We start from the raw sequence: 27,226 nt of genomic DNA, 5'->3' as shown, positions 1-27,226 counted from the left end.
CACACGTCGACCACACACAAACACACACACACACACACCCACAGAGCACGCAAGCGCAAACATCGACATTTGTTGCCAACCTCTGCATAGGCGCCCCTTTGAAAAAAGAGAGGTGAAATCAGGAAATCTTCTTCTCTTTTCATGCATATACAGTAGACACAGACACACACTCGTCTGCTCTGGAGCATCTTGCCAGCCCCCCCTCACCACCCCCACCCCGATGCACACACACACACACACACACACACACACACACACACACACACACACACACACACACACACACACACACACACACACACACACCGGCTCATCAGGCAGGAAAATCAAAAGAGCGCTCTCCCCAGACTGGAGGAGCACTGCGGCTGTTATTGTAGCAGAGCCCCTTAATGATCAGCATCTGTTCCCTTCTCCCTGCTAGCATTAGCCAGGCTGCCACCCAAACAACACCCTTTTGTGCAACTCATTCCCGCCGAAGTTTCCCTGCGCGCAACTTGACCAGAGTGGGAGGAGGATAAGGGGAGAAAATGGGTTAAAAGAAAACTGCTGACTCCCACCAAGTGCTTCTTGATTGAGCGACGCACTAGACAAATAGGAAGCTTTGGCTTTGGCTTATCTCCTTCTTCAAAGTAAGCTAATATTTTCTCGGGTGTGTCCCCGGCCTAAACTCCTCTTCATGCATGTTATGGCTGGAGGCGAAGAATTAGTGCACAGCCTTTGATATGTAGAGGTAGATGGCACGTGTGTGTTCTGAGTGGGAATCCGTGTCCACCTGTGTTGATATCCAACAGGCTGCTGACGCTAATTAGCTGTCTGCCTAGAATATTGGCGGCTTTCATCTTCCAAACGTCCGAAGTGATACCGGATCCATCTTCATTAGCATTCAGGCATAGTGGTGTCATAAAATCTTAAGTTTCCACCCAAACCACCGGAGACCCAGCAGGGATGACAGTCAGCTGGAAAGGAGGTTGGCAGATTCTGCAAAATGTCTTTCCCCCCCCAAACCTCACCCCCCACCCCCCCCCAACCCCGTTATGTCCCTCAAAGCCCAGCAGACTGAAAAAGAGGACGATTCCTGAGGGAAATTAGTCTCGGAAGCTGACCAAAGTCTTTAGATGCAGCAAGATCTCGCTCCCCCCCCCCTTCCCCCGTCGCCTTGGCAACATCGTTCAATCACTCGCCATTTCCAGAACTGTCACATTGCGACAGGATGTTTTCCGGATTGCTCTGAGACCTCTGGGAGCATTTTTGGTGAAATCTCTTTGTTTTTCCCCGTCTGTCATTCTGCATATTCCGCCGCTTCAGGCCGCGTTCCCTTCCGTCACTTTCAACCAATCACCCCTCCATGCCCTCGGCTTTTATGGGCCGATGTAAATTCTCTGTCACGGCTGCCGCGGAATCAGCGGCGATGCTTATCTGCTCTAAAGTCGCGTATTTATCGTTGGCAGAGCCCTTTTTTTTTAGAGCCCGCAACTGGCAACGCTGGCAAATTACCGTTCGGAAAAAAGGAAAATGATCTAAAAGCAATGGCGAGCATTATTGATCCCATTGAGGCTGGATTGCAGTCCCGTGGCGCTGGGCTCGGACACCTGCGGCCCTGTCAGAGTGCTCACTTTGTTTCACTTTGTCTCGGGAACAAAAGGAAACAACAAGGGCGCAATTTAGATTTGTTCACACTGACTAATTCATGATTCATATCTCCCACCTGTGGCTGCCTGTGTGCCGCCCTGTTGAGGGTTTGGGTGGAGGTGGCCTCCTTAAAACAAATAATCTTTACAACATTTTGGCAACAAAATAAAAGCTGCAGGGTTTGTATTATTATAGTATTTAAAGGTTTTCTTTTATGGTAATTGTTTTATTAATTTGCTTTCACACTTCACATTCAATGCCAAAATGTGTTAAAGTAGACTAATTGTGTTTTCACCGACGCGTCCTTTATGACTTCAGACAAAACTAACAACATTGAGATGGCTGCTCACTACACGCTCACACTTCATTTTGTTTGCTACCAAATTGTGCACTCAGTGACGGGTTATCAAAGTGAGTGTGTAAGCAGAGTACAGATGGTAAAGTGGTCCATCAAAATCAAATGGTCACGAGCACCAGGCTGGGCCGTGAGGAACGCATAGCCCCCCGTTTGACTGCTTTGTCTCGTCCCCCGTCTCTTCCCAGAGCACCGATCCCGTCCACAACATGCTCCTGGACGTCATCACCTGGGTGGGCATCCTGCTCTCGCTGGTCTGCCTGCTCATCAGCCTCTTCACCTTCTGCTTCTTCCGCGGCCTCCAAAGCGACCGCAACACCATCCACAAGAACCTGTGCATCAGCCTGTTCATCGCCGAGTCGCTGTTCCTGGTGGGGATCAACCGCGGGGACCAGCCGGTAAGACGAGCGCCTGTTTTCTGTGAGACGGAAGACTCGGTTCAAGGTCTGGAATGTTCCAACAGTAAACAACGATTGAAAAGCAATTTAATGTGCCGGAAAATCAATGAGGGTTCAAGTAAAAGTTGTATGTGAATCATAACTGGAAGCAGATTTTCAATTTATTTTTAAGCTTGTTTACCAAATGCTGAATGTCAAGTGGTAACTCTGTGGTGCATATGAGTGGAGACGAGCCATTTTTCCTTTTGATTTAGATTAGGGAGGATCTTAAAACACATCGATCCCCCTCGACTCCCTCACCGCAGCACCACCGTGCACACTCTGTTCACCTTCTCTTTGAGGCTCTGTTCAGATTGCCCAGCACAATATGGCAGTGGAGATGAACGCACCGGTCAACACTGTGCAAGGAACTGACCAGTACTGCATAGAAATTAGAAAACAGAATTGACAAATGTATGATAAAAATACTTTATGCAATCATGCCGGAAGTGAAATGATTCACTTAAGGGGTCGACCGCGTTCTTGTTTCGACCGAGCTTGAGGGGTTTTCTGTGGAGCTGCGCGGCTTTTGAGCAAAGAAATGAAAAGCGAGTAGAAATATGGGAGCCGCGGAGTTTGGAAAGAACATTTTTCAAGTTTTGTAGATTATTTTAGGAACACACATCACAGTTTGTTTTTTTCTTCAATATTCTAAGACCAATCTCCTTCCAGAATATGGATTTCTGTCGCTATCTTCAATCAAAACTGGCTTAATTGGAGCCTTGATTGTGGTTTTTCCTTTGCTTTTTGGTTAACAGCAGGGTCTGACTCAGTCTGTCGTTGATGAATCTCGATTTCCCCCCCCCCCCCCCCCCCCCCCCCCAACCCCAGATAATTCCTCTAGCACCAACATAAGTCCAATCCTTCCAAGTCCACACAAGATGGATGGAAATCTACTGGGCACACAGAGGGATCCACACCCACACACTCATATATGGCACACCAGTCTTCCTCTCTAATTTAGTTCTCCATAGTCATCCTTTAACTCCACACCCTCCCTAGCTGCACCACCTCTCAGTGTGGTAAACACTGCAGATTAGTTTGGCTTAGACTGTTCGATACACTAAACCCTCTCTTTAAAGTGACTGCCTTTGCATTCCTGTGGATGTGGTGTGTGTGCGTGTGTGTGTGTGTGTGTGTGTGTGCGTGTGCGTGTGCAGGGAAAACACTCACACCCTACCAGATAAATGTGGAGTACTTGCATGTTTACATGGTGGGTGAAAGCTTGATTCCGCCCACAGCTTCTCGCCATCGTGACATTTTGGATAGCACTTTCTGAATTCAGCGTCGTCATTCTCTGAGACGCCGCATAACTTCCAGCTCGATACTGAAATAGCTTCTCACCAACGCATTTTTGGCAATACATGAGCCCAATTATCTGAAGCCAAACTTTAATGTCAAAGCTACTTCACTGTGATGTTAAAGATACCGTAATGCCTTGGCCCAACACCTTTCCCTTCCATAACATTTTATGGATATGATTCACAGTCCACCTCTAAGATCACTTTCCTCAACTGCAATTAACGACCACTCAACCTTTTCGTTATTTAATTGGACCCCATTTCAGTGACAAAATATGCTAGTTATGTTCAACTGTGCCAATAATTAGATCAATCAATGCAAGTCATGTATTTAATTCTTGATAGTGTATGCGTGTGCATGCGTGTACGTGTTTCGCAGCGGACCGCCGTGTTCAGGTGTGTGTTCTGCTCCCGCGGTGTGTAACTGCGTTGTGTGATTGCACCTGGCTGCGGCATGAGATCCAGTGAGCTGCAAATGGCTTTTGGACTGTTGACTGGAGTTCATCATATTTCTCTTCGGTCCCTGCCAGCCGCGGCAAACACGAGTACATAGGCTCAATAGCTGCAGCGTTGTTTTGCCAGCCACTACAGGCAAACCTCCAACTGCTACAGCCAAACAAAGCTTAGCTATGCTAATTGTTGGAAAGACACAAACACAAATGTCAAAAAAGCCTACTTAGTTACAGTCACTTGGATGCCATACTTAGCCATTACTGCTCTACCCTGTAGCAGGGAATTTAATCCATTATGAAATCAGGTCAATGCCAAAAAAGTGATTTGATCAGCGAGCGCTCACATCCTTCCCTCTCATTTTACTAACTCTTCCCTCACTCTCCGCTTCGATTCTCATTCTTGGCTCCCTCTCCCCTTTGCCAAACCTTCTCAGATCGCCTGTGCCGTCTTCGCTGCCCTGCTCCACTTCTTCTTCCTGGCAGCGTTCACATGGATGTTCCTGGAGGGCGTGCAGCTCTACATCATGCTGGTGGAGGTGTTTGAGAGCGAACACTCGCGCCGCCGCTACTTCTACTTGGTGGGATACGGCGTCCCCGCTCTCATCGTGGCCGTTTCGGCTGCCGTGGACTACCGCAGTTATGGCACCGACCGGATGTGAGTACACATGATGTCATTTTGAAATTAGTTTTCCGAAGGTCACTTTGTGAGGCAAACATACTAGTTCATTTATGAGCAGTGAAAATTAAATATCCCTCAGGACAAATCTACCAGACATTGTCATGTTCTATCTTTATCTTTGCAAACCAAATTATCTCAGACAAAATCAGAGGTCTTAATATGTTTACAGGGTGTATCTTTTGTATTCATCGTCTCAGGGGGGAAACATGGAATTAAATCCTCTCATTTTTGTACCATTGTGTAACATTTACACAGGCTTGTTGTGCAAACATCCTCCCTGTACTCTACACAGTTAATATACACAATAAAATGCAATTGTAATCATGCAATTCTCAAACATCTGCTTTGCCACTTGCCTGTGTTGGTCTGCAAGTTGTCAAGCCTAATTAGAATCTTATTGTGATGTTGTGTTTGCAAATACAGTTTATTAGCATTTCACACAGCAGGGCAGGTGCTATTACATGAGCAGAATTGAGACCCACACACAGTAGCAGTAACAATAGCAGGGATGGAGAGATTGCAGAGAGAGGGAGGGACAGCGATGGTCCTCCAGTCCTCTCTGTTAATCTCAAGCCCATCTGAAAATAATGAAGACCAGCATCAGCAGTTTCCTTCTGAGATGTTTATCATAAACACCACACGTACACGTACAAGCACTTACACACACACACACACACGCACACACACATGCACACACACACACAGACACACACGTAACTAGTAGACAGTGCATTTGTAGATTGGCAGAGCCATAGTTCTTGGTGATGGATGAGGCGATAGCTGCCACCGCCCGAGCCTTGGCATCATGTGAATAATTAAAGCCTGCCACCGGTGGAACAATTATACACAGCCATTGAAGGATGGAGGACGGGATACGGGCGTGACACGCAGCGACTAGCAGAATGCGGAAAGGGGGGGGTGGGGGTGGGAGGGGTGCGTGTCCCCGCTGCAAATTGATTTTTGGAATGGTGGCCTCACTTTTGCGTGAAAAGGTGCAACTGTTCTGGTCACAAGTGAGCCTGATGTAATAAAATGTGTGACTTGTAAACGGTGCATCAGCAAGCGTATGAAGCCACCCGGTCCTTGATGACATTGTGGTGTCTGAGGAAAGTCGAGGGGGGATTTGGCAGAATTACGGCGATGTGCGAGGCAGTAAACAAGAATTGGAAGGGGCGGCTCTTTGGCCCGTCTCCCACAGGTGAAAAGCCCAACTGCTCCAGCTGACATGAAATCGTTTCTCTCTTTTATCCCACATTGGGTAGAAAAAGAGGAGGGAGGTTGCCAGTCATGTGCAGGAACTCGGTGCTCTGTTTTCTCCCGTGACACTAAAATGACACCCCTGCTCGCCCACACAGACATATTTACAGATTACTTTACCTCCACTCGAAGGCCACTTTTTGTCCTGGTCTAAAGTGATGTGTCGGCTCACTGCAGATCGCTGGAACTAAATGCTCGTCAGACTGCATTTGATGGGGACAAAAGCAGCTCTCGTGTTTTTTTGTGGCGCTCCGGTTCTATTGGAACATCGCTGAAAATGGACAAAAGTCTACTCCGAACGGCACAGAAACACACGCGACACAAGTAGAAGGAAGGGGAGGCAGGAACAAGTGACAGCCCCCAGCTCCCACCACCCGCCATGTCTTTAAATCTTTCTATGATCTGAAGAAAGAGCCAAAAATGAACAAAACTGCCTTGAGCATAATTTATCACAACGCCATGTAGAGCCTTTGATGAGCTGCCAGAGAGCCGAGCATGTTGTGCATCCTTTGTTTGCATTTGTTCCCTTCTTTATGGGTCTGTGTGTGTGTTTATCCGCACTGCCTCATGTCATCTATTGACAACAGTGAGGGGGAGAGTTTGCGTCCCCGGGTTTCTGTGATCGACTCCCGGTGTTTCTGCGTGTTGTCTACTGCTACGCAAAGTTCCTCGGAGACAAAAAGCAAAATGTGTAAAGTTGGCTGTGGCGGCTGAGCTCCCTGTGTGAATTTTGAAATCTGTTTACTGCGTTGCCGCCGATGCCCACTTTGCTGCTCGTTTTTCCTTAAGTGAAAACATGAGGATTGATAAGTTTTGAGCCGAGACTCCAACACACACACAGTGTCTTTTCAACTCAGCACACTTCCACCGACAATGCTGGGGGGAATTTTATCTTTGTTTGCCCAAATCCACCTGAGGCGCAAACAGGAACTTTGGACTCTCGTCGTTTGTGTGTGTGTGTGGGAAAATGTGAAACTCAGAATAGTGTAACAAGCATCGGTCCGACACTGTTTCTGAGCCACAGGCATAGCAGCTGTGGCTTCAGCTGATGTGTGTGTATAACTCGGAGACCCTTGGGTACATTTGGAACTTGTACTCGTATGAATGCAGCTGATGCTCCAAAAGAACCTGAAGAATTGTATTACTGCCCCCCTTACCTGCTTATACATCAGGCTCAGAACTTATCAGTCAGCATTTGTAGCTTTCTCAGTAGAATAACTTATTTCATAGTTCCTTGTTTTGCTGTCACGGGGGACTTTTCGTATCAATGTAAGCCCAAATACTCATCAGGAATGACTTTTTGAAGCAGAGCGACACATTGATGCGATTTTGTGGCCCGTACACTTCAAGCTGCCTTAAAATGCTATTAAACTACAGCAAATCCCCTGCCACTTCCACTTTCCCTCTTTGTCAGCCTGAGTGACAACACGGCCGCGAGAACTGTAATTTTCCAGTGGCCAAAAATGGAGGCGTCTATCTGGTGCAGCAGCGGAGATTAAAAGATTAATAATTTAGCCACAGGTCGTGAATCACATTTTTTTTGTCCCTTCCTTTTTCTTTTGCCATTTCAGAGTAGCTCACACTGTCACCTACCGCCGGCTCTGTCGCGTCCGCTATCTGCCCCAGTAAAGATTTTTTTTTCCGGGAATGTTTTGATAGGAAGTATGAGGTCAAGCGGGCAAGTTATTTCATCATCAACACTCTGCGACCATGTAAGACACGGGGAAGTGAGCGTGGTGGCGTCTGCCGGGGTCAAGGTCAATCCAATTCCCTTCGGAGTGACACAGTTAAGAACCAGAGGAATAATTGAATCACTAAATTATTATCCGTGGTGATAATTTGCTGCCTTAACCCAGCAAACTGAGAGCGAGCTGCCCCGGTCTGGTCACTGTCCTCGTTTAGCAGCCTGGAGGTACATGCTTTACTAATTTAGCCGCATCCCCAGCATGTTTGCTCCCTCACTTTGTTCACTACACCTGTTTGAGCTATGAAAGGCCATCATCGTTGCTGTCAGAGGCGCTGAAAGCCCCCTTTAGAGTCTCACTCTCCAAATTCTTAGCGATGGCCATAATTCTTGAAGCCCCTTGTGGGGATCTGTGTTTTGAAGTGCCTATTCCTCTGTGTCAGGCCAGCCTCCTGCTTGATGTATATCCTCTGTGCCGGAGTATAGAGCTATAACCTCAAATCTTTTTCCCCTTCTCTCTCTCTCCTTTCCCTCCCCCCTCACTCCCTTCTACTACTCCTCTCCGTGCCCCCCTTTCCTCTCACTCCATTTCTTTCATTGTTCATTGCAGTTGCTGGCTTCGCCTGGACACCTACTTCATTTGGAGTTTCATAGGACCAGCAACCTTGATAATTATGGTAAGCGTGTCCCACCCCCCCACCCCTCTGCTCATTAACCCTACTTAGCCTGCGGGTCGCCGCTTAAACGGTCCGCCGAGATCCCATTCCGAGGTCCTATCCTTCCCTCCTCTCTCTGCCCTGTTGAGCATATACGCCACCGCCGGGCATGGAGCCGTCCGGAAAAACGAATGAATGGTGCGCGGAATATATTGCAGTTTGTCATCTCGCCGCAGCCACTAACTGAGACGGCTTTTGGCGGTAGAGTCAAGAGACAGAGAGAGAGAGAGAGAAAGATAGAGGGAGAGCGAAGGGAGTGAACTCTGCTCAGTATGCAGCGTCGGGAGTAATCTGCGCTGGGATTATGATTGATGTTGTTCCTGTTCTGACTCACACCCCGCTGCCTTGGTGTCATCTCTTTCTCGCATCCAGCGCAGAAGCAAAAGTGTGCACAGTCTAGAGGGAAGATCTAAGTCTTGATCAAATTTATTGATTAATTTTTAGAGTCAGATAATATCATACTGGGGACGCTCATGTGTCACCAGAGACCAGCTTGTCTTGATTCACCCATTCTAAGCTATATTGAAATTCAGTAAAAATAAATAAACTCTGGACCAACTCTGCGCTCAGCAGGATAAAAATGCATTTTTATCTGACAATTGTTATCCGCCTCTTAATGCTCAGCTGCACTCCTGTCGCTAAATCCAAACATGAATAATGCACTTTCATGCTCCAGTTTAGAGTAATCTTTCACAAAGCATCTCTGTGTGCCTTGTGACTCACCGCCTTCGCTCTACAATTCGCAAACAAGAATCTCTACACTGGCTAGATTAGAAAATGGCTAGGGTGCAGATCTAATTCTGCCTGTGGGTTTTCACAGGGGGAGGTAAAGATGCAGTTGAGACGTAGTTCAAAAAATTACAGCAATTAGTAACAAGACTCAGACACAGCAAGTGATCTCATCTTTTTCCCCAAAAAAATCTAAAGACTTTATTGTGAAAAACAAAGCTGTGTTTTGACCAAATCCTCTTACTGTCTATTCTTGTGATTTGCTCTCAAAGAAGGCAGAAATAATGAGATACCCCCGAGTGAGTCGGATTAAAATGGAAGTTTTATCATTTTCAGCAGTTAAAAACATTTTTTTTTTTTTCCTTTGGACTAATTAGGTTTCCTTGGATATTTCAGCTTATTGAGATGTACTTGACTAATTTTGCAGTGTTTTTCACATAAAAGGCTCAGTGCACATCTTACTAAAGAGGATTCAGGGACACAGGCACTACACAGCCAAGTCAGTTCAAATCATTTGTCTCATTTTTGCATCAAAGGTATTTATTATTTTTACACTGAATAAAAACTTTTTTTCAACAAATGTGTTTTTGCCGAATATCAAAATTGCAAAGGGCAACAGGAACTGAACCGTGCTCACACATGGCGCATCTATAATAGACATTAGATGCAGGCTCAGCACTTGCGCTAACTCCCTACAGTTGAGTCTAAATGTGAATAAGATAAGACAAGTGCGATTAAGTCAGACGGAAAGGTTCCTTCATACCGCTCAGCTGCCTTGTCTCGCTCGTCCCTGTTTAGACCGACGCGCCGCTATTGAAGTTTCGTGGGATTTTTCGCTCTGTTTGGCGGAATGAGGAACCATGTCTGCCTTCCTGCAACATTACTGCTTCATGCTTCAAAGGGGCCTGATTTAAAATGAATGGAACAGAATCAGGAAACACACAAGCTTCAAACGTGACACTCTCTCCCTTGCTGTCTGTGTGTGCGTGTGTGCGTGTGTGTGTCTGTGTGTCTGTGTGTGTGTGTGTGTGTGTGTGTGTGTGTCTGTGTCTGTGTGTTTGCCCCTCTCTGTCCCTCTCTGTCTCTCTCTCTCTCTCTCAGCTCAACGTGATTTTCCTGGGCATCGCCCTCTACAAGATGTTCCATCACACGGCCATCTTAAAGCCTGACTCTGGTTGCCTGGACAACATCAAGTAAGAGCACTCATCATCCAGATATCCTTTCGAATCCAAGAAATAGAGCTGTCTGCGTTAGTGGACAGAATGTTTGAAGACGAGCACAATTGGCTCGCATGCCCCCTACAAATCCTACAATTTCAGACTTAACTCAAGCTTTCAGTGTATCACTCGCTGTATTCAAGCCACTTTGTCTTGCCTCTCCCTTTGCTATTGAAACCTTATTTTAAAATACTTACGTTTGTTGACAGCAGTCCAAGAATATAAAGCATGTGAGGTAAACAACTGATAAAGCTGATATAGGTTTGGTCTGCGGGAGGTTAAAATGAAATGAGTATCGTGTTCCATGCTCATTATTATCTGGAGAATGTGCTTGGCTGGATCATAAAAGGTCAGGAGACACAATGACAGGCCTGAACTAGTGTTACTATGGTGTTGACACAGCCTGGATGAATATTCATATTGAGTCTGTATGAGTCAGTGTATCTGCAGTACTTTCCTATATGGAGATAATAAGATAAGATAATACAGACCTTTATTAGTCCCACACGGGGAAAATTCCAGTGTTACAGCAGCCAGGGGTAGCAAAAAGAGGCATCAGTAGGAAATAGATGATAACTTAGCAAGAAAACTGTTCATCTTCAGCTTCATCTACAAAATATGTGACAGAACTTTTAATCCATTACAGCACCGCTTTACTGTGTTGTTTGGTTTTCAGCTGTCTTGCATCATTCCAGGACAAATATGTGACGATGCTCAACTGTCTTCACCATCCACGTTCTAGGTTTTGATCTGGCTAAGCTTGTTTGCTATGAATAGCTTTAAATTGTTTGTGGAGATTTAGGGAGTGTATTTGGACACACAACCAAACCAGTGACCAAGAAGATGCTAGATGGTCCATACCATACCACTTTTGCACCACACACCCCACCACATCCACAATCAGGATGCGATTTGTAGGTGTAGTTCTCATGAAAAAGTTGTTGTTCCGAGTCCCTTTGCCCTGTAGAATGACACAGCGTTTTCGGTGGTTGCCTCTGACAAACGCTTCCAGCTACCTGGTGTCAGGGCAGACTCATTCTGCAGATGGTGTAAAGTTGTTTTGCTGCCTATTTTCTGTGAAAGATAAGCGTTCCCGCTATGTTTTTGCTGTCTGCTTCGCCGTTTCTCTGCGCTGTCTGGACACATTAGTCTATTTTATAGCCGGCGCACTAGCTGCTGCTCTGCAGCATCACATCGGCGGTTGTGTCTCAGCACACTGGCCCCTGTCGTCCTGCTTTCCTCAGCACAAAGACTTGCATAGAAAACGTTTTCCCACCAGTTTTACAACTTTACCATGCCAACATGAGTTTCCATTATGAACCCTCAGTGGGTTGGTGCTGCTGGTGAGTAGGATGTGTCCTTACCCAAGCTGTGTTGACGTCTTAGTCACCTAACTGATAAGAGAACATGCAGTAGGAGATGCTGTACTTCTCATCATGTTCCCTTGAACGCTTTCATTCCTCCCAATTAACTGATAGGAGCCTCGCTCTTTTGTTTTCCGTGCTTCGTTTGAACCTACAAGATCCATTCCTCCCTTGAAATGTTGATACATGCTTAACATTGGGACACTTCCCTCCCTTTTGTTCCATTTCATTAGATTTCTGGCAGTGTTTTGGCCCTATTTTTGTTTAAACGTTAAAATTGTGAATAACTATGATGCACCTCATGTCTGCTCCTGTCAAGAAGCGAAGTATAGTCATTATGCAGAGACCTGATCCTGAGCCACCAGAAGAGTTTTACTGTGAAGCAGCTGGGGGAAGTCAATCACCGACACTTACCGTGTTGCTCTGTAAAGCAAAGAAGTGTATTCAGCAGGTTTAAAGCTGACAAGGAGTTGACTTCATCAGCACTTCCGCAACGCATAAAATAACAGCGAGTCCCAAAACAACAAAGCTCCTATCTGTCAGATCAGTGGTTCTCAATCCTGGGCCACAATTACCTCAACGCTGTATATTAATAGTTAATGTTGGTAACTGTAACGACATACAAAGTTGACAGTGTTAGAAAAGTCAGAGGTGTTTTATTTGGATGGTATATATATCATCAGACGATCAGTGATCAGTCATGAATTTTCTCCAAGGTCACGGGAGGAAAAACAAGCACACTGTTCATTGCTACGTGCAATGACATCACCAACTCAATCAACAACCTGTAAATGGTGCGAGTACCCCAATGTCCCCACGTAATTCATTCAGTGTCCAAATAAGGCTTTAGGTTTCTACTGCACAGGCTGAAATGCTGGTGTGTCCTGGCATCAAACCGTTGACGTCATTGTTTTTGGCTACCATAAGAAAGAATTTGACTATTTTTAAACCGTTGACTATCATCTGTCACGTCGATAACGCTGCCAGGAATCTAGCTGACACTCTTCACATTCGTTAAGATGCTTTGGCTGAATTACATCTGGCTCATATTTACTCCCTGCACCGAGAGTGTCGCACAACTTTGGCTCCTTCATAGATGCATCGCCTCATTTGGTCTGCAGAAAAGTATTGACCGCTGGATTGAGTTCTCTGCTCTGCGTGATATATTACACCGGTCCTCCCGTGAGGTACCAAACACCTGACTCCTTCACCTCCAGTCTTTCAGGACGCAAATCAATCTGCAGTGTTTTGAGAAAAACACCCACTGGGGGGAAAAATGGCACGATGATTTGTGGGCTTTGTCGGCCCCTCGTTCATCCGATGCACAATTGAACGCATCGGAGAACTCGCTGGGATCATGAATATTCACCAGAGCGTATCCGGAATTCATCGTCAGGAGGTAGGGACGAGGCGGACAGAACAAACAAGGGGACGCATCGTTTTGCTCCGAGCTTGGGTCTAATTTTGCTTGTTTGATTGAAGAGTTTGAATAGCTCCTGTGTTTAGCTAAGGCTCCCAGCAGAGATTTATTTGACTTATTTAGAACGGGTCAACGCAGCCTCAATCAAAATAAATTGGCTTCTTAAATGGCTGATAGTTTGAGAGGATGACTATTCCGACTTGGACGTGCGCCTCTCCATCAGTCGAAAGTTACACATCAAGGTGAACTGGTGCGACGACGACGCCAACGCCGTGGGTTAATTAAGTCAGCTTAGCTTTGCCTAATGAGCTGTGTCTTTGTTTCAGCGCGCCGCTACATGGTTCCTCTTTGTGGGTTTGATGTCACGTTTCCTGTCCGTATTTCATCACTCTGCCTCGTTTTCATACGAATGTTGCAGCTCCCTTTCAACGCCGCGCGTCTCTGGTCCTCCCCCATCCGTCGCGTTCCTCTTTTGATCCGTACTCGCATCCTGAATTTTTGTCTTTATGTTTCTTTTATTTCTGTTTTCATCTCCCATTTGTTTCCCTCCTTATTCTAGCTACCGTTATTATGATGGATGTGTTATTGTAGAATGGCACGGGTAAGATGCAACATTTACCAGCCGTGGGTGTACTGTAGAATAGAATTGATATTGTGTTTGATGTGTTTTATTCTCTCCCCCCCTCACCCCGTAATTGAGGCCGCTACTACCTCTGTGTCTTGATTCATGGATTTGGGCACGACTCTGTCTCCACGCGGATAAACTTCAAATGTAACATTCCACATTTGATGATGTCAGATATTAAAAATACAAAAAAACACCCCTGCCGACATCAAAAACTTTGCCACTCAGGTGATTAGTGTTTCCTTTCAAAGGCACTTTTGGTGCAGCGATTAAGACCCTGTGGAGTTGATCACACCAATCCCTCTTTCCCTCCCTGTAACGGCTCCTAAAATGACTTTATGCAGATTTAAACCTTGTTAAATTGACCAATTGCAGTCTCATACATAAATGATCTGCGCCATTCCAATGAATGACACCTCTGCAAATTAAGTCATTCTCAAGAAAATTGGCAGTAATTTGATGCCACAGTCTGAAATAGTGCTCAGCCTGAAATTGCTCATTTTTGTCGTTTCCCCTCAACAATTAGCACAATAAAAGCCTTTTCTCGTTTTCATTGGAGACATGCTCAATCTTCTGTTGCGGCTGTCTGGAAGGCAAGTCTCATGTGGTATTCTTGGATCTGCGTTTCGACACAAGAAAGAAAGGGAAACTAGCCGGATTTCATTAAAATATCCTCACAGAATGAGAGTTATACTTAGATGATACCAGCTGAAGTCCCGCTTGCAAAATATCACAGAGATCCACTTTGGTTCACCTCTGAGGACAGAGGAACACATGCAAGAGCCGGCCCTTTTAGTCCGTGATACACGTGAGTTGTTTTCAAATGGCCGCTTTGTGCAACCCGAGCCGTTTCGAGTTAAGGCCCTAACAGTGCAACCCCCACACCCATCCATATTTTTCTTACCCGATAACGTCAGAGGAAGATAAACTATGTGCGATATGAGTGGAACCCTCTTCATATCCTGTCCTCTTCGGCGCATTTCTCATGACCTCTGCTGTCTCCATCATCCAACATGTTCTGAACACAAACCGCCACGAGTTAGAGGACAATATTTTCCCCCCTTTTTTTTCCGCCAACTGCCTTGTTTCTCCGTCCATTCTAGGGGGCAGTGGGCTTGATGAAGTACTTCTCCCACCAGGTCATTAAGACAGCCCTGGGAAAATTATGTTTAATGGTTGCCCCGGCGAATTCATAAATCATTAATTTTGCCGCACACCTGGCCCATTTATTAGGGCTTAAAAGCGAAGGTCTGCCAGCATTTATAAGGGGAGCGAGATGCTTCCCTGAACCGGGATAATTACACTTAGCACCTGCAAATCACAAATTGCTTCCAGAAAGGTGTGAATGCCCGGCCTTGATGTTCGGATGTGGACGCTTTCAAGCCACGCTGCCAAAATCCGACTCTTCCCTTTTCCTTTGTGTTTCCGTGACCTCCCTCCCTCGTAATGTTTGCATTTTCTATACTGCCACCTTCTCTGTTGTCTCGTTTCATGACTGTTCTTCTTCTTTTTGTTTTGTCTTCATCGCACGTTCTCAGCTATCAGGATTACGAACCTGAAATCAAGTAAGACAAAAGTCAGAAGGGCCCCTCACCCACCTGCGCTGCCATTTGTCATCCACTCCCCCGTATGAACAAATCAGGACTCAGAACCCATCCAGCTCCCTTCCTGAATCATTAACATGATGTATTGTGGAGCACTCGCTCACGGTGACGGCTGCATTAGCGTGCACGCCGCGCCTCGTGTCTTAGATATACACAGCCTACAGACGTGACACAGAAGATTAGATTTAAACGGCACGAGTATCTTAACTGTGTGCTCTGTGAATCTGTGAGCACTTCAGTGTTTTTGCCCAGTGAACATGGGATTTATGCAAAGAAATATTTTTCAATCACTCGTCACAGTCAATGAATGCCAGTAGTACAGTAGAATTCTTCCGACTTTGAGTTCTCAAGGGCGTTCTCAAAGACATCAAACACCCAAGGCTGTAGATTTGAATGTAGGTTTGTTAAACCCCTCGCAATGAATAGTACTGAAGCAGTGAATGCAGCTCAAAGGCTGAGAGGCATTCACTCGTTTCATACGTTACCACCATTTTCTCTTCCTTTCATCATGTTGGTTTCTGCTTTTTCTTTAAAATAAATTTCTGTCATCAGGACTAAACTTCCATTTTATTAGTGTCCTCTACAGCTTTAAACTCACAGCTTCAATCAGCCAAACCTCTGTTTATCCTCCTAGCTTTTCTGTGATACATTATTATGGGCTGCTGCAAAGTTTCATCACAAAGTTTCACTGTTTTTCGTGAAACTATTTTCTTTTACTCAAGCAGTACTGAACAAAAAGTTATCAGGCTCAGTTCTACCACACGTTCCATATCATCCTCAGTTTGTCAATTGGTTTGTAAGAGTGTTACACTGTGTTCCAGATCGTGGGTGATTGGGGCCATTGCCCTGCTGTGTCTGCTGGGCCTGACCTGGGCCTTTGGCCTCATGTATGTCAACGAGAGCACGGTGGTCATGGCGTACCTCTTCACCATCTTCAACTCCCTGCAAGGAATGTTCATCTTCATCTTCCACTGCGTGCTGCAGAAGAAGGTACAGACTCGCGGCGCCCAGATCACATTTTTGACAAAAATCAGAAGGTGACCTTATGTTCAGTCAGCCAGAGGGCAATCGCCACCAGGCAAAAGAGCAATGAAAAGGTTGAGAGATAACGTGCTGCAAGGAAAATGCTTCTTTCAAAAAAGAAACAGGATGGAGGCCTTTTTTCTAATGATTTCTACATAAAAATATGAGTTTCTTTCATGATTAGATCTGTTTAGTACTAATTGGTCTAAAAACAGTATCACATATTGGGTTAAGATGGTTTTCTGTAGATTTTGTGTCAGTTTTCCTGTATTTCCCTACAGGTGCGTAAGGAGTACGGGAAATGCCTGCGTACGCACTGCTGCAGCGGCAAAAGCGCGGAGAGCTCCATTGGCTCAGCGAAGGGTGCCGCCTCTCGCGCTCCAGGACGTTATGCTACGGGGTCACAGGTGGCATGAGACTTTCTTTACTTACACATTCCGCTTTATCTACTAGAAAATACTGAAATAGTGCATGGAATACAACTTGACCCAGCTTAATAACTTAGTTGTTTGCAGCCTCATAATGGCATCCTAGTACAGACTAAAGCATTGGCTGTCTCTGTACAAATATGCAAATTCTTTAACAGTTCGCTCCTGATGTCACGTAAATTGTCAGTGGCTTCCTCCCATGTTGACATGAAGGATAGAATGAATTCCTATAATACATTATAATTGAACATGAAATCCATATTCCAAAGGCTATGATTCAATTTGGTGTTCAATTATAAATAGTCCTTAGAGTCGTGATTGAGGCCCACAAAACGAGCTGGATTCAGCCTAAAGATCAAAGCTTTTAATTATACACAGTTCTCCACACAAGATGGCTCCGACCTCTCTCTCTTTATATGGGCGAGACAGGAATGGCAACACTAAAGATGCGGTTGTTTACTGCGAACTCTCCGCCGTCTGAGTGAATGTCTCATCAGTGAAATACATTCTGACTGCTTGGATTGCGTTTCAGGTTTTTATGCGTCCAAAACAAGACAAAAATCAGTGGCATTTTCAAGCCTGTTTGGTGCTTGAGATAGCGCAGTGAACAGGATGGAGACGATACGGGCTGTGTCAGATTAGTGTCGTGTGAAGTTGATACTAAATATATGTGTGTGGGACACATCCTGCTAGGAGCGTAAGACTGATTAGAACACCGCTACCTTTTATATGGAGAGTGGATAAAAAATGCCTTTTCCCAATTCCTCTCCCAATTGCAGTGCAGTATTGGGTTAAATATTGCCGAAGATGAAAAATATGATGACACTTCCGCAACTTGTTTACATCAACATGTAACATTTAATTTTGCCCACCAACACACCATAAGTGCTGAGAATGTATGATTCACAGTCTGTGGATGACATTACCCAGAATGGTCTGTTTTCGCTCAGTGTGCAGGTTGGTGTTGCATCAGGGACACAAAGAAGTGGATCTGTGTGTATTTTATTTAAATTTTCGCACATTGATGTGTTCAAAGGACTTAAATAGTATGGCCTCGAAATTCTGGAGGAGATTCTTTGGCATTTACGAGTTGTGTTCCCTCCTTTAATCCTGTTGGCCGCAGGAAAAGGTTTAATTAAGCTCCGACAAATATGATATGTTGAAGGCATTCACAGGAAAATAAAGCATTGCTCCATTTCAAGGCTTTACATGATAATTAAAGATGTGAAGTTATTATGAGAGTTGACCCCCTGGTATTTTGCTCATGGCGGACCAAAAAGAGGATTCTCATGTAATGTCAGATGTCAGATCAGCTCTTTACCAGGAAGCTTTACTTTCCACAAATGAATTTAGCTCCAAGTAAGAAAAGAAAGTGCAAAAGAAGGGCTGCTCACATTTGCTTTCTCTTCGACAACATCAAACCTGTGATGTATTAATTTAAAATCCTCTGCCAAGACTTTCTGGCACAGGATAGAAGTAGTTAGCTGTGTGGTTGAATATCCAGACCCTCCGCTTGTGCAACAGCCTGTGGGATTTCATCATAATTAACCAGGATGAACCCTCTTGAATTGAGCCTTTGCGACCCAAGACCCTGAATCGGAGAGCTCGGCTGATGACTTTATTATTGACTTCGCCTATCCCAGGACTCGCTTTCGTCTTTATGTGGAGCTTACTTGTCCCGACAGCTCATGTCTGTCACGATGTGAATACGAGAAAACATCAGCTGCCCATCCCTGCTTTTCCATTCTCTCAACAAATCTTAACTCTCGCTATGTTGTTTGTCTCCGCAGAGCCGCATCCGCCGAATGTGGAACGACACAGTCAGGAAACAGTCGGAGTCGTCTTTTATGACCGCCGACATCAACAGCTCGGCTTCCCTCAATAGAGGTACTCCCTCGCACTGCATATAGTACCTTCTAGATTGAACTCTTCATAAGAGCCTTAACCTTTTTTCCTTGCAGAAAATGATTCATTCTAGTTGTCCTCTTCCCCACACACTGTAACATTTTGCTTTATTATGAGTATTATGAGGTGAATGGCAGAACCTGCATCCGCCACCTAAAAATGTCCCTTTGCCTTGAGTTGGTATTTTCAAAAGGAGACGGATTACAAGAATTCCAAGCAGAATAAATGTTTCTCTCTTCACTGACTAATTATCAAATTTAAGCCCACATCTTGAATACGAAATTTGTGTTGCATCGAATATGCGGCTCTAAAATTAAAATGTGAACAGGGCCGCAGTGTAGGTCTGTCGGCGTTTGAATACAAAAAGGCAGAATTTCAAGGATAAAACCCTTTATGATGCCACATAGTCATAGAAAAATTGGAACAACTTGAGAACTTTTAGAGTACTTTATGACAGCAAAAGGTATTCAGTGAAAACGGGCTTTGGACTAATGAGATTAATGTAGTAATTCCTTTACATTATGCATAAAATATGACATTTTTAGGTTTCACATGTACTTCCCCCACCCCTAAACTCTGCAATAATACCACTAAATCTGACTGCACAGGCCCTGCAGCGGTGACTTGGCATGCTTTCAGGAATAATACAGACTACAAACTGTACCAAAAAAAATTCAATCAAATGGATTTCCCTCGCAGAAGTCCTTAAGTATTTTACCATAATGTCTCTGACAGTAGCAGAGTGAACGGAATAAATCTGATACGTACGGTTGTACGGAGAATAAATAGAAAGACTGCGTTTTGACTTCAGCAGCTAATGGCGTCCTCGCTGGCAGGCCTCCCTCACAATCTCCTCACTTATCGCATCTCTTGATGGAGGGCTCAAGTTCCACACTGCTCACTCTCTAAATTCACTCTGGGCGCCTGCTTGCGTCGACACTAATGCATCGTTACAATGATGGATTAATGTTCGACACAGGGAGGAAGTGTCAAGATCTCAATAATTAGGCACTCAGCTTAGCGCCATCAACAGACACGGCTTTTTATCCGTCACGGCAAGACTGAATTGGGGCGGGGGGTTTGTAGGTCAGCAGTCGAGGAAACAGAAGAAAGGCCAACACGGAGATCTTTGATTAAACAAAAAGGGAGGAAATAGAAATTATGAACAGTATTTTACCCCCCGGGCGACCTCTTCACAGGCGAGATCTGATAACGGGGAATGTTCAAAGGAGCTGAAGAGCCTCCTCAGAATTGAGTCGACACACAAGTATCACACATCGAACACATGCAAATAGTATTAGTATACTTAGTATATTAGTATTGCACTCGTGGCGGCTGCTCCCGTGTTGTTATTAAAGAATTATGTGTCGAGGAGCCAGTTTTGCTTCTCTGATTGGTCTGCAGCTGACACTCCGCCGCGCTCCTCTCCAAAGGGAGTCACGCAATCATCTTGATGGCAATCCGTGTTCAATTTCTCCCCAGCATTCATTATTATTACCACACAATCAGCGTTTTGGAAATTGTTCAATCTATCAAACGTGGCATAAGTGGGGATCTTTGATTGGGGAAATTCAAAAGGAGGCTGGTGTTTGCAGAAGAGTCTCTAATTAGGGCACAGCAGCAAGCAATAATTGTTTTTACAAGAAAAATTAGGATTAATTCCTATTCATGCTTCACTCCAAAAAACAGATTCAGGTTAAAAGATGAATTTGGATTAGTCGTTTAATAATATATAATGATTGATGTCTTGTTTGAGGAGTTAATGTGAAGTAACAGGTAAGTTTAATCAAATAAAACACAACTAAAAACAGGGTTCTCTCTCTCTCTCTCTGTCTCTGTCTCTCTCTCTCTCTCTCTCTCTCTCTCCCCCTCAATTGGTCGCTCTGACAGATTTGGAGCATTATAAAAGAACAGTATATTCTGCCAGAAGCACTAATTGCTGTATATTCATACCTCAGATGAAAGGTTTACCCACTGTGGTGCAATGCATGCTGGGAAGTGCACACATGAATATGGTTTATGTCAACAACAAAAAATTATAGATTTCATGTTGATGGGGAGAAGCATCTTGTAAACAGGAAATGAATCTGAGCCACAAATATTTTCACCCTGTAATATATTCAGGAAAATGAATAATTTGTATCGGCAGTAACCAAAACAAACATCAGCGAATCTGCGGCATTCACAGCGAAGATTGCGGCCCCCCCAAATCTGCAGCTAATCACAGGGCTCAGGCTGTGAACGCCGCTTTGCTGTGGTAGTATGTGGCTGGGAAACTGATGAGTCATTTGCGAGAGATCCTGGCAGCAAGCGCCTGAGGACAAGCGTCGCATAAACACAAAATTAGCCTCCGCTCGGTAGGGAGGCTGTGCGAGGGGAAAACAGCGTCCCATCACATTATTTAGATTACAGAAGAACGATACCCAATTGGAACTTTGCCATGATAAGGAGTTAAAAGAGCCCTCAGACTCTCCTGAAAGTAAAGGCGGAGATGGTTTCATCTCATCTCTGCAACACGCTTTTACACTCTGACTACAACCTCCTGCATCAGCCTACAATTATGTACTGTACTGTGTTCAAATGAAAATAATTACCCTTATTATCTTCTTAAATGGATTGCTCTATTCCTGTCAGCATCAAGTCATGTACTGTCTGTTGATGGTTGTAGCCTTAATCGCAGTATAACATGCATTCAGTCGCATGAAGCGTCTTAAGAGATTATTGCACCCTGTCCAGTTTGGGTCTCCTTGCAGGAATGTGGCAGTATATTACAGTGTGTTGTGTCCTGGTGACTCTAACATGTTTATGGTTTGTGAGTGTGATGCACAAAAAACAGGCGGATGGCTACTGGCCAGCATTTACATTACAATGAATGCACTTTCCATCGGCCCCGCATCAGTTCAGCTGCGCCACCTCATGTAGCCAAACTCCACGCATTAATGATTGTGTGATCATTTGGATGTTAACGGCTGTCATTGCTCAGCTGCATCCGCCTGACTGATTTGTATGTTCTCTGTTTTTCTCTGTTTATATCTCAATCTATCTGCCCACCTTCCTCTCCTGTCTTTCTGTCCCTCACTCTGTCTCTCTCTGGCTGCTCCAGGGGCTATGGCTAACCATCTAATACCTAATGCACTCCTGCGTCCTCATGGCACTAACAATCCCTATAATACATTGCTTGGGGAATCGGCAGTCTATAACAACCCTCTGGGCATGTACAACACACAAGGTGTGCAAGCTTCTTTTCATCTTTAACATTGTGGTTAGGGCAGTGTTTTTTAATGCCTGCTCATGGAAACCTTTAAGGCTGCACGTCTTCGCTCCTGCCCAGGACACAAGAGTCGGCAACTTTATGATTGGAGAGTCAAATTTAATGGAGTTGCGCTGAGCTGAAATGCCAGTGTGTTCACCCTTGAGGGTTTTTACTGGGTTTTAATTGAAAAACACTGCTCTAACTTGTCTGTTGGCAGCAAAAGTCCACAGCTCCATCACTAAAAGCATACAGGTTTGTGTGGCTGTGGGGTTTTGAGTTGTTGTATCGTGGCTCCTGCTCTGGGCACGTCACACTGTGACATTAATAAGCGCTCAAACTATTTGGAACATTGAAGAATGAGCGCACGTTCGGAGCCCGATACACCACCAGTCATCTGTTTTATCTGTGCTCTAATGTCAACGAAGCTTGTGAGCTGCGTCTTCTGTCTCTGTTTTTAGTTTTAGTATTTCTTATTTTTTTATCATGTCTGTTTGTTTGTCAAATTTTGTTTTTCAGTGCATTACACTGCAGCTCTTATCCCAAATGAATAACAATAATTATAGATTAATTATTAGCCTCTAGAGCAAAAAGGGAGAGAGATTGCCTTCTATTTGGAGGCTTTTGTTTGATATTAATGTTTGGGTACTTTGGAAAACATATAAATCCCTTGTTATGGTATAAATAACCACATTTCCTCTGGCCAATTACAACAACACCATTAAAGCTCGTTTCATTCAAACTGCAAAAGAGTTGAAAGCAAATTGTCTTTTCCTTTGAAATGCTTTTATTCTAAAAACTGCTACTTTACAGCACAGTTATCTACAAATATGTGTCATTGATTGATGGAACTTTTATTGGCTTTGTGTGGTAGTGCAAAACCATTTTTGGATTGATCTCAAAGTTTCCTTAGACATTGATCTTTCCTCTATTGAGAGAACGATTGATCAATTGACATGTAAATATTAGAAAACCACTTCTGATTAGAACATTCACAGAGAGCTTTGGGTCAGTGGTTGCAGCATTCTAGCACAAGATGGAGGTTTGAATTCACCCTCTAAAAGGCTGAAACTGCTGATGCATTCCTAGTGTTCCTGGTGTATTTGATGGTATATAAATATGTAACCATATTTACCCCGAGCCCTGAATCCGGCTTTCAGTATTTATTCATCAATATGTTTGGGTTCTTTGCATGGTGACATAAAAAGATTGCATTCCTGGAACACTCTCTTATTGCGTCATCAGCATATTGTATGTGCACATTGCTCTTCTACCTGTCACTGTTATGCTTATTGTGTTTTCTTCTTTCCTCTCCCTCATGCTGTCCCTACTAAAAGAGCCCTACAGAGAGACAAGTATGGGAGTCAAACTAAACATTGCTTACCAAATGTAATTGACTTCGGCTTTACTTTTCTTTTCAACCCCCCCGCCCGACGCTGACAAAGGGATAGTGAGAAAATGTCACTCCCTTTGGAAGCAGTCGTGTGTTTCTCTGACAGAGGCCCTCATCATTTGAAACAAATCTCTCTAAATCGGACCGGGGGCCTCTCTGCTCGCAGTTTGGGAATTTGCTATTTCAACCGTTTGATAGCACGCTCGGAACATTACCGCCCCATTACTCAATGCTTCATACAAAGACATAAAGAATCAAACATGGTGGTTCAGGCTCCATTTACACTCCCACTTTAGTTTAGGTTCATTTACTGTTTTCCCCTGTCGTCGTAGCGAGACCACGGCACGGCGACGCCCTCTTGCGGACACGAACGGCGGAAGCGGTCAGATAAACTCCACCTCTTGTGCATGGTGTTCATTGGCCCCAGATCATCTCTTTAGAAAAACACCAGAAGCCTTTAAACTGATTGAATTACAGGCAACATTCATACCCATCATTGCACCAGGCACATCAATCCCAGGCACATCAATCCCAAATCGATTTGGATTGTTCTGCTTTTCTATTGTAACGAGCCGTGCCTGTGTTCGTGCTTTTCTCTTCAATCAAGACAATACACCACTTAAACGTCTTACGTCGGATGCGAGATTTGGCAATTTTAACAAGTCAGGCGGTCTCGTCTCTAATTGATTCAAATCCCTCTTCTAAAATATGTTTTGATACAAGAATTATAAAAGTGGACCTGTTCGTAACACACATCTTGAAAATACATAAATCTATTCCTTTCGGTCAGCAATTTAATATTACCTTGCTATGCTCATATGGGACAATATGGCTGGGGTCCAAATCTACAGTTGGTGTTCTGGTTTGTGTTTCACTTTAAGCATTAAGTGCATGGCTTTTTTGGTGTTTTTTTTTGGCTTGAAGGCTGTGCATACGCTTTGTGCTTTCTTGCTTTCGTGTTTGTGCTCGACCTTTGTGCTGTTTGGTGTCGCGTGTATATCAGTGTTACCATATTTATGTGTTTTACCATAATTTCATCAATTGAATTTGAACTAAAAGCCCAGAATTCAGTTTGAGAACATGTGTTTTGTAACGAGGTAAGTGTGCTCTAAACCAAATGCAATGTAAAACTGCACTGGATGACATTATTTCCCGAGCATGCTTGCCGGTCGCGACACCTTTCAGAATAAGAGTGTGTGTGTGTTTGATGAGTGTGTGGTGCTGTGCTAATTAGGCCCCGTCGGATTTCAGCTTTCTCATGCACCCACTCTGCCCCCAACCCGCCCCGTGTTTGTCGTTGCAGAGGGAATCCTGAACAATGCCCGGGATACAAGTGTCATGGATACTCTACCACTGAATGGTAACCATGGCAACAGCTACAGCATCGCCAGCGCCGAGTACATGAGTGACTGCGTCCAGATCATTGACCGGGGCTACAACCACAAGGAGACCACCCTGGAAAAGAAGATTCTGAAAGAGCTCACCTCCAACTATATCCCCTCCTACCTCAACAACACCCACGACCGCTCAGCTGAGCAGAACCGGAACCTGATGAACAAGTTGGTCAACAACGTTAGTAATGGTGGAAAGGACGGTGGGTACGGAATGGGCATGGGAGTGGGCGTGGGCGTGGGCATGGGCATGGGGATGGGGATGGGTATGGGTATGAATGTCCCCCTGAGCCTGGACGACCACTCCACCTTTGGTCCACACCATGACGAAGGCCTGGGCCTGGAGTTAATTCGCGAGGAGTCTAATGCCCCCCTGTTGCCTCAAAGGCCGCCCCCATCCTTGCAGGCGGTGGACAACCTTCACAATCACCTCCACCAGCCAGTGCCGCCTCCTCTTCCGCTGCCTCACCACCCCTTCTCGTCCGCCACCACATCCTCCTCGTCTCGGAGGAGAATCCCCCAGGAGAACAGCGAAAGTTTCTTTCCCTTACTCACTAACGAACATACTGAGGACGAAGGCTTGTCACCCAGCCACAACCACCAGAGAGACTCCCTCTACACCAGCATGCCCATGCTGCCCGGCCTGCCCGACGTGTCTGTGGAATCCGCCGATAGCTCCAAGGACGCCGGGGACACCAAGAGCCCAGAGGCCAGCTCAGATGACGTTTACTACAAGAGCATGCCCAACTTGGGCTCGCGTAACCACCTCCACCAGCTGCACTCCTACTACCAACTGGGCCGGGGCAGCAGCGACGGCTTCATAGTTCCCCCCAACAAAGAGGATCTATCTCCTGACGAGGCCCACCAGGAGCCCTCGCACCTGGTCACCAGCCTATAGACACCCTCCACCCCCTTCAGTGTCCCACCGATGACCGTAGTCCTTTTCCCTTCCCAGTGTCCCCTCGTTCGATCAGTCGTTGGCAGTGGTAGCCTTTCTTTTTATTCTGTGTCCCGAAGACTGAGGCCGAGCAGAAGGCCCCTCCGTACTGTTGCTCTTACCGACCACAACGCAGGATGTTACTTGCTGCGTGGGGCTCATATGTGACTATGTTTGGGTAGACATGAGGAAACCTGTCGACTCTGTGTTCTCCGTCAAACCCCCTGTGGTTTGATGTGTTTTGTCTCAGTGTGAAAAGAGACAAGTACTCACGCAGGACTTTTGGTACGACGTTCAGATGGAACTGCATCGCCCATAACGAAACAAGTCTAAACTATAGACTTCAGCAGATTAAATGGGAGATGGAAAAAGGACTATTTTATTATACTTCTGTATCCATATTGACTTTTTGAAAGTTTTTCTTCCTCTTTGGTGAGTTGCAGCACATTTTGTTTGCTGAGGTATCCCTGCAATTAAAAAAACACACATTTGAAACAGGTACCATAAAGGAATTACTGATCGTATGCTTTGAAGCATAGCTGTTCTTTATTTGTTCATTTTACTGTAATAACAGTTGTTAAAAGAGGGAGAAAAAAACTAATAAGAGAACTATGAGATATTTCTATGTAATTGTACAGATAACTAGCACTGCACATAATAGTATGCTTTTTATTTGTTCCATGCAAATCTTTTGTCTCTGTAAATGTAGTGGTTAGGAGCAATTTTGTTCTGTTGTGCTGGTCTCTCTGGGTTTCTGGTACCAGTCTGTTTTCTTCTTTTTGTTCAAGCTCTTTCAGAGAAATGACCGTCTAAATAGCGACAAAATAACACAAGAAATCACAACACTTACCGTACAGGCATTTTTGTGCAGCGTATCCACCTTTGCTTTCAGCTCTGCTTTGACTTCCTGTTTCTTTTTTTGGGTTTTTGTTTTGTTTTGTTCCTTTCACGTGTAGATATCAGAGCTCAGATTCAGAGATGGGTTTAGGAGACAAACGGTCCAAGTAAACAATGCAGAGTCCCTCGCTAAAGTGCACGGCGCATCCTGAGTGGCTTTGTGCCGCTCCCAAAGTGAACAAATTGAACATTGGTGAGTAACAGGCACTTGTGTAAAAAAGAAAAGAAAAATGGCTGTCTTACTTATTCAAATGACAAAGTTTTGGAGTGAGAAAAACTGGAAGTGTTTTTCTTTTTCTAATTTATTTATTTGATTATTGTTAAATTTAACAATAATAATAAAACGAGCGGGGGAATAAGTTTAGTGGCACAGATAAGTTTATATTATTGGCTCTGATTATGGATTTTTATTTATTCCTTTTTGTATTGGTTTCCAAGTTGAATGACCTCATAACTAATATTTGTTGTAACAGTGAAACTTGTTTGCCAACAAATAAATTACTGATTAAGATTTATGACATAGCTTTGACAAA

General features: G+C 44.7%; 1 protein-coding gene across 1 annotated transcript in view; it reads left to right on the top strand.

Annotated features, from left to right (window-relative positions):
* LOC142993203 (adhesion G protein-coupled receptor L3) overlaps positions 1-26,954 on the top strand; it is a 101,312-nt gene extending 74,358 nt beyond the window's left edge. The window contains exons 13-23 of the mRNA XM_076143909.1: positions 2,173-2,382; positions 4,609-4,829; positions 8,405-8,471; positions 10,341-10,432; positions 15,404-15,430; positions 16,291-16,459; positions 16,774-16,899; positions 18,711-18,807; positions 21,929-22,054; positions 24,772-25,066; positions 25,151-26,954. Coding sequence (XP_076000024.1) covers positions 2,173-2,382; positions 4,609-4,829; positions 8,405-8,471; positions 10,341-10,432; positions 15,404-15,430; positions 16,291-16,459; positions 16,774-16,899; positions 18,711-18,807; positions 21,929-22,054; positions 24,772-25,066; positions 25,151-25,757 — 2,037 coding nt within the window. The 3' untranslated portion in view covers positions 25,758-26,954. The remainder of the gene's footprint in view (positions 1-2,172; positions 2,383-4,608; positions 4,830-8,404; positions 8,472-10,340; positions 10,433-15,403; positions 15,431-16,290; positions 16,460-16,773; positions 16,900-18,710; positions 18,808-21,928; positions 22,055-24,771; positions 25,067-25,150) is intronic.
* Positions 26,955-27,226: the final 272 nt, after the last annotated feature.

The sequence above is a fragment of the Genypterus blacodes genome, unplaced genomic scaffold (assembly GCF_046128005.1).
Source record: "Genypterus blacodes isolate CSIRO-AG114 ecotype Tasmania unplaced genomic scaffold, CSIRO-AGI_Gbla_v1 ptg000027l_1, whole genome shotgun sequence".
In the NCBI taxonomy this organism is placed as follows: Eukaryota; Metazoa; Chordata; class Actinopteri; order Ophidiiformes; family Ophidiidae; genus Genypterus; species Genypterus blacodes.
The sequence above is the reverse complement of the archived record's forward strand: the minus strand, read 5'-3'. Positions and strand labels throughout refer to the sequence as shown.